The following is an 8,047-nucleotide window of genomic DNA, read 5'->3' as shown; positions in this document are numbered from 1 at the left end:
CTACCACCATACATTCCCTTTACAGTTTGATCGTGCAAGTGGTAGAGCCTCTTGACTTCGAGCTACATATGGAGACACTTCGCATGCGTGATATATTCTGACACTTGCCAGGGGAACAAGTTTTGTATCCTGATAGCTCATGTCTAACACTCCCACTCAGTGTTCTGCGATACCAATAAACTCAAGTCGTGTATGCCCATCCTTTCCCTTAGTAACTCAAATTGCCCCACCGGTAATGCCTTTGTCAGTAGGTCTGCTAGCATTTCTTTCGTATTGCAGTACTTAATTTTGATACGTTTTTTGTCCACTAAATCCCTTGTGTACAAATACCTCGTTTCAATGTGCTTTGTAGCTTTGTGATTGCCAGGATTCTGGACAACACTAATAGCTGATTTACTGTCGCACCAAACCTGTATTGGTGCCTTTAATTTAAACCCCATCTCGGCTAAAAGATGCCAAAGCCATTCACTTTCCTTGGATCCCTCATTAAGAGCAATTAGCTCTGATTCTGCAGTAGACAGCGCAACACAATTCTGTTTGCAACTGCACCACGAAATGCATGTTCCAGCTAATAATACCAAATATCCAGTGATACTCGTTCGATCTTTTTCTCGATTCGCGAAGCTCGCGTCAGAATAGACCTCATACTCTAGTCCATGTTGACTACCGTCGAGTAGAAGTCCGTACGTTAACGTTCCTTTCAAGTATCGAAGTACTCTAAGGGCTGCTTCCCAATGAGACTTATTGTAGCACGATAGAAATCTGCTAAGTTCTCGTACAGCATTTGCAATATCAGGTCGCGTACCACGAACTAGATACTGTAACGAGCCTACAATTCCTCTAAAATCGTACGGTTGCGCTGCAATCTGTTCAGCATTCAGCTTCCTTTCGGGTTGAAGGTCAACTCCCACTACTTGGGGTGTCGAGGCAACCTTACAATTTTCCATATTAAATTTCCTTAGCAGATCCTTGATGTACTTTTTTTGGGAAATTGTCATTTGCTTATTGGTCCTGTCTCTTGTAACCTCCATTTTCAGGATGTAACTAATCTCACCAAGGTCTTTCATCTTGAATCGCTTGCTTAGATCATCCTTCACAACCTTCACGTTGTCAAGACTCTTAGCCATGATAGTTAAGTCGTCAACATAGACAACTATAACTACCGTTTCATCTCCCACCTTTTTGACATACAAGCAGTACTCCTTATAACACCGACTAAAACCGATGTTTGTCAAAAATTCATGGAGCATCAGGTACCAAATTCGTGGCGCCTGCTTCAGGCCATATATACTTTTTAGTAGCTCACACACAAGGTTTTCCTTCCCTTGAATGACATACCCAGGGGGCTGTCGCATATACGTTGTCATGCCCTCAGGCATGTGCCCATTGAGGAAGGCTGTATGCACATCCATTTGATGGATATGCCAGTCTAAGGTAACACCAATACTAAGTACAAGTCGTAGCGACTCAAATCTCGCAACAGGAGCATATACTTCATCACAGTCGACACCAAATACTTGGTGGCAACCTTGAGCTACAAGTCGAGCCTTATATCGTTCAATTGTCCCATTGCTATGATATTTAATGTTAAATACCCAGTGACATGGGAGCGCCTTTCTACCAACAGGTAATTGGACCAATTTCCATGTTGAGTTCTCCATCAAGGAGTTGTACTCTGTATTGAGTGCAGCCACCCATTGCGCTTTCGCAGTCGACTGTAGAGCCGCCTTCAACGATCGTGGTGTAACTAGATCCACAGATCGTTTCATACTGCCTGAATCTCCCACTAATCGTCCAGACGCATTATTGTGCATACTGACAGTGAATGTACGAGCTGGGAGCTTCCTCCTTCGTACTAGAAGTAGAGTGAGAGGTCGTTGCATCTACCTGCGCACACACGTAATCATCTAGGTAGCCTGGTTTGCGGCCTACAACACGATGAGAACGTGGAGGGAGCCATTGCATCTTCCAAAAGCGTCAAACGCACTGTACTCGGATTGGGTAATACAGATACTTTAGCCTGGATAAACCCCGAGTTTAACCCAGGTTGTACACTCTTCCGGATACGTTTCGGATAACGAGATGTCGGCACCGCAGAATTAATAACCTTTCGTTTCCTATCTGGGTCCTTTGGTACTGATGAAATATCATGTCTCACAGGTTCCAGCATCTCTGCCGATGTTGCTTCACTGTCACTGTCAACCACATCATTTTGAACACCTAAGCCCGGTGGAGAGGGAGACATGGTAGGACTACGTAACGCCTTCAGGTCATTCACCTCACTAATTTCATCAGCATCTAATGATCGTACTGTGCTCATAAATGCGGTACGAACTGCCTCACTGATATACTCTGAGTCGAACTTTACATCTCGGGCGATAAGAAAGCGGTTGTTTGATTCTTGCCACAGACGGTATCCTTTGTACTCGTCGGAAATGCCAAGTACAGAGAACCCCGGGAAAAGCCGACCCCACCTAAAAAGCCGCCCACCTCTATAATATGATGGATTATAATAAATTCAAATACCTGTATTACTTAATAAAGCCATTCAATTTAGCCAATCAGAACTCAAAGCATTAAAGCTCTCTGATTGGCCGAACTTAAATTCAAATTTCCAATTTATTGGCGTTTTTCACCACACGTGTCATTTCAGCTTCAAGCATGCCCAGACGGTGTCACAAGTCATATTCCATTGGTGAGAAGCGAAAGCTACTCGCGTCCTTCGAGCGGCTCGGGTTGAAGATCCGACGGTTCTGCGAGATCGAGGGGATCCCAAGAACTACGTGGCGTGACTGGCGCAGGAACAGCACGAAGATCAAGGAGACTGCAATCAACGCGAAACGCAAGACCCTCAGCGCCGCTTCGTTTTTGGTGCAAGTACAGTGCGTACGACATGTGTGACATTATCAACGTGGACGAAACGATGGTGAACTACGAAATGCCACCTGGAAAGATCTGGCCCGAGAAGGGTGGCTCGTCCAAGGTGGACAAGAAGCAAAAGCATTCGGACCGACTCACGGCAGTTTTATCCTGCCGGGCGGACGGTATGATACTCGTTGGATTACTTGCTTATCTTTGATTGTCATAGGCGAAAGCTACCGATTTTGTTTATCGTCCATGGTACCCCAAGCGGGCCGATGGACACGAAAGAATTGGCGACGTACCCAGAAGGCCATTACTACGACGTCCAAGAATCCGCTTGGATGGACAACCGCGTTTGGAAGGCTTACCTTGAAGTGATGCCGCCACACATCATTGGACCGAGCGTTTTTGTGGTCGACAATTTCGATGCTTATGTAACCCAAGCATCCGCAGATATGATATCTGGTAAACATTTCGTTGTGATATTTTGCTACGTTTTGACATGTTTGGATACTATTTAGGTGAAATTTTTAGTGTGTTGGAGCCCTTACCAGCGAATTGTACGAGCGTGTGCCAGCCTCTGGATGTTGGAGTGATGGGTCCCTTCAAGAAGTTGCTACGAACATTGTGGCTCAAGGAGAAGCCAGTGACGACAGCGGCGGAAAAGCGTATGGCGATGATCAAACGGTCCATTCCTGCTTAGGAAATGATTACACCTCACGCGAAATGCAGCACGGATTTATTTCACACATCTCAAATATCAGACCATGGCGTGTAAGCATACTAAAACTAAGCTAGAAACTCTAAGTTTCGATTGGTGTGGAATTATATCCAATCAGCTGCTGCATTTGTCTGAAATTTAATAAAGATATTTAAATACCTTTTCCATACATATTTGAAATGAAAGTAGGTCAGCTTTTCCCGGGGTTCTCTGTAATCTACACCTTACTGCTCTGGCTGATAGCTTCTTGTCAGCCCTTACTTCTACAGGGACGTGCGCGTAGCACACACTACCCCATGCATATAGGTTGCTTACATCAGGTGGTACTCCGTAGAAAACCTCATACGGAGACTTGTTTCCTAGTCTTGCCATTGGTGTTCTATTCTGGACATAGTTCATATAGTGGAAGGCCTCAGGCCACCATTTGGCAGGCATCTGGGATTCCAGAAGCGCACATCTGATTTTGCTAAACTTAGTCTGGAAGTCTCTCTCTGAGCTTCCATTCTCCTCCTTGTAGTAGGGATTTGACTTCTGGTACTTAATCCCAAGACCTTTGTAGAAGGTCAGTAGACTCTTATTATCAAACTCTGTTCCTCCGTCTGAGCGAATACGCTTTACCAGAGCTTTGCCTTCACGCTCAATTTGAGCAATGTATTCTTTAACTGATTTAGGTACATCTGTTTTCTGTTGAAAGACAAACGCCCATCGGTACGACGAGTGATCGTCAATCATAATGCATCCATAACGTTAACGTTACCTAATATTAGATTGAGTGCCATAAATACCATTTTGTTTTACTGGACCACATGTGTCCATGTGCAACGTATGCAAATTCTCGGTCGATCGAGAACCGGTCTTATTTCGAAACGACATCCTTCGATCTTTCATAGTACCACATGTGTGACAAAACAACTTAATGTCCTTAAAGATATCCTTCTTTGTTATGATGGAAAGACCATGTACAATACGCGTAGTTAGTATTGTTACTACAGCATCCTTAGCTAGATGTCCTAAGCGGACATGCCATTCCTGCAAGATAAGGGTTGCCTCTTTAGCTCCCACCGTTCTACTGCACTTTGCCAATTTGACTTTGCCACATCTCACCTGTCTGTCTGATAACGAAAAACTCCGGACGTAGTATGCCTCATTAATAGCAACCCTCACAAACTGCAGGACATTCATCTTGAACACATACTTATAGTTGCCACACATACTCTCAGATATAGTATATCCCTCCTTCTTCAGAGCGTTTTCACTAAGTATATTCGACTTCACATTAGGAACTAAAGCGACATTGTCGAATGAGAATGCAGTTATTCCACTCGGTGTGTCAAACCAAAGCTTCACTGTACCCAAGTGTGAATTCATTAGTTTAGAACCTTGACTGAACCTAAAGACAAGACTGGTGTCTGGCTTTGTCGCCTTAAAACTACTTGAGTCGTACGTAAGGTGATGGCCGCAGCCACCGTCAAGAGCCCATTCCCTACTAGACATAGTCCTTTATGTCAATAGATGTGGATAACTGCACCTCACCATGTCATCGATCTTCGCCGTGATCGTATGAACCTCACTCGAGTGGCGCTCAAGGCTGGGTTCGGTGTCAACTAGGTTGACATCCATGTCACCCGCATTCCACCCACCAAAGTCAACAAAACCAGGTTCACTGTCCTCCGGTAGTTGGACATTGGTATCCGGACCAGCATCCGGATTCGCGATTTTGTAACCGGCGTCGCGGTCGAACTGCTCGACAAGATCGACAGCCACCTCCGCCTTGTGGCGCTTAACCTTCGGCTTAAACGGCTCATTGATGTTGGAGCGGAAGCCCCGAGTCTCAAAGTCCTCCTTACGCGGAAAGGACACCCCTTCTTTACGTGCTTGGCACCACCGGTAGGGTAGTTGGATTTCCCAAAGCAGTAAAAACACTCGCCGGTACCACCCGTTACGTAGCTCGAGGACCTTCGCTTCCCATTGGCCACGTTGTTCACTTCAACTGGTTGGTGCGGTGTAATTGGCCAGCGACTTTGGACGTCGCTGATACCCATAATGTCCCATTTTGATTTGGATCCGAAAATCCCAATCAACTTGGCCTCAACGTCCACAATCCGAAACGGCACCGTGTCCAGGACGATTTGCGCGCCAAAGAACTCAGATGGCAACACACCCAACACCATGAGGATCAGGAGATCATCACTCACAAGGGAGTTGATTGAGTGCTTCAACGTCCGCAGCTCGCCAAATAGAGCCTCAACACTCTGGAAGTCGCCGTCGGCCACACGCATTAGCTTTCGCGTCGACGGCGTATGAACGGCCTACAGTGTATGGCTCGCACTGACCGTATACGCGTGCGTACCAGCAAGTCCATCGACTATGGACATACGCTCGACTTCGGTAAGGCGTTCACCTCTCCCATGAACCATCGCCGACATGAACTCTGACCACGAATGCATGTTTGATGATTCAGTAGTGTTGTACAGTATGCATATCTACACCACCACTTCGTCCTGATTACTTGAAGTAAGTAATAAGTCTCAAAACCAGTTGGTGGCTGTTTTACTGTATACCAGCAATATTTACAATTGGACCATGTCACATCGTCAAATAGTGTGTAAATTGGTATTTGCAGCATGCAAAAAATACCACCATCTATTTGATCAGTTCCAAGAGCTTCAGTCGAAACATATTTGCTTCGTAAAAGATCGAGTTACTGATCATAAACTGAGACACTGATAACAACCAAACTGTGCGACAAATTCAACTTTAATGTCAAAATACACGAGTCAAAACTTCTACACCTATGGAAAACGCATGATACGGAAGGCGTCCATTGCAGCTCGATCTTGACGGTTCATACGGTAGCGTCATTGAGCTTCTGCCTTCTTCCGCTTCTTTTCGCTGGCCATCCTTTGGTAGCGAGCCATGACGAGGCCATAAAATGCCTCGTCTTCACGGCGCAATGGCATGAGGGACAGATGGAAATTTGTCTAAGCAAACGTCGTTCGTTGGATAGCCGTGTAGTTCTTCTCAGACCACGTAAACGTGGAGTAAGACACCTTCCACAGCGAGCAAACCATGCCGAAGGAGTTCTCCACAATCACGCGATCAGACGAGATTGCGTGATTACGCTCCAGGTCACTGGCGTCCAGGGAGCCATTTACCGGCCGACGCTTCGGATGGATGCCACGCAAGGAATGCTGGATACCAATATACCCCATATCGACAAGACAGGCCCACGATCCACTTAATTGGTTCGCCATGGTCTGGCAAGGCGGCATCGCTCGGCGACTGCCGGCTGCAGCGAAGGCTGGAACTTCACGTCAACAGGGTAAAGGGCATAAGGGAAATTGTCAAAGCGGCGCTCAGACTAACTCAAATCCGCCATGGATGAATGCGTGATGAATTGGATTACGAGAACGGGTTCGATGACCTAGGCACACATTGATCGACCGCAGGAACACGCATAATGAGCTTTTCGAATGTTGGAGCCTTGAACCCAAAGTCCACAGCCTGTTTCTCCCAGGTGGAGTAATGCTATAGCAGCGTGAGTGCCATGAACAGGGCGTCCTTGGGGCTGGGGGCACAACGGCGGCCACGACCCTCCATCCATGCATTATTCATGGCATCGTCCACGAAGGACCACAAGGACTCGATCTCCGAGACGGTAGGTGCGAATGCCATCAGTTCCCAAGTCAGTTGTGAAGCGTTGCATAATTGGGTTGGCGGCGACCTCTTCGAGGTTGACCTCATCGTTTGAGCCGTATTCAACGTACGAAGCGTCAAGGTAGGACCGATCCCGGATGGACTGGTCTTGGGGGCGGTTTAGGACAGCGTTAGCGTTGATCGGCATGGCAGGTGAATGGTGAATTGAATTCTGAAGTGACTGACAAGGAAGTGAAGAGGACCTAATGGAGGGAATTGGGTTTCATATTTGAACATGGCGGCAAAGATAGAGTTTTATGGTTAGTTTAACTTCAATGTGTTTAAACAGCGTTACCAAACTTAATCTCCTTAAGTAGTACATTTTGGACAAAACAGCTTCCAACATTAGTCCAGCCTCTACTTCAATGAATTGATTTGAGGCAATGCCGTGGTTTTATTCATTTTGCTTAAGTACGCGTTTTATGAACCACTTGCACTACTGATTAGATAGTCTTCCAAAGGTTTATTCAGACGGCAACGCGCTTCATCGAAGCTTTCAATCGTTGCATCATGGGGTCTTGGGTGGTCAGCCCAACGACGAGTTGACAAATGGATCGTACTTCACACTCGCGATGTCGAAGGAGGCAATTCCAAGCGTTTCCTAGCACAAACAAGTGCGAGATTGACTTATTTATGGAATTCGTAGGGAGATTGCCTACGATTTCATATTTATCCAATGAAAACACTCGTGTACAGTGATTGGATAATTCAATCACAAATCCGTGCTCATCGGATAGTCCTTGGCAATGCAGGATGCAGGGTGCATGA

At 46.2% G+C, this 8,047-nt stretch overlaps 2 protein-coding genes across 2 annotated transcripts; both read right to left on the bottom strand.

Moving 5' to 3' along the window:
• Positions 1-4,950: 4,950 nt before the first annotated feature.
• Positions 4,951-5,862, bottom strand: H257_11139 (hypothetical protein; the record flags this gene model as incomplete). The annotated part of the gene is made up of 4 exons (XM_009837977.1): positions 4,951-4,973; positions 5,028-5,069; positions 5,281-5,368; positions 5,431-5,862. 4 exons carry the CDS (start codon positions 5,860-5,862, stop codon positions 4,951-4,953), a joined length of 585 nt encoding a protein of 194 aa, XP_009836279.1.
• A 579-nt stretch (positions 5,863-6,441) lies between these two features.
• H257_11138 (hypothetical protein) lies at positions 6,442-6,855 on the bottom strand (the record flags this gene model as incomplete). The annotated part of the gene is made up of 2 exons (XM_009837976.1): positions 6,442-6,564; positions 6,634-6,855. 2 exons carry the CDS (start codon positions 6,853-6,855, stop codon positions 6,442-6,444), a joined length of 345 nt encoding a protein of 114 aa, XP_009836278.1.
• Between the last annotated feature and the right edge of the window lie 1,192 nt (positions 6,856-8,047).

Source organism: Aphanomyces astaci (genome assembly GCF_000520075.1).
Source record: "Aphanomyces astaci strain APO3 unplaced genomic scaffold supercont1.32, whole genome shotgun sequence".
Lineage (NCBI taxonomy): Eukaryota > Oomycota > Saprolegniomycetes > Saprolegniales > Verrucalvaceae > Aphanomyces > Aphanomyces astaci.
This window is presented reverse-complemented; position numbering and strand designations above follow the sequence as displayed.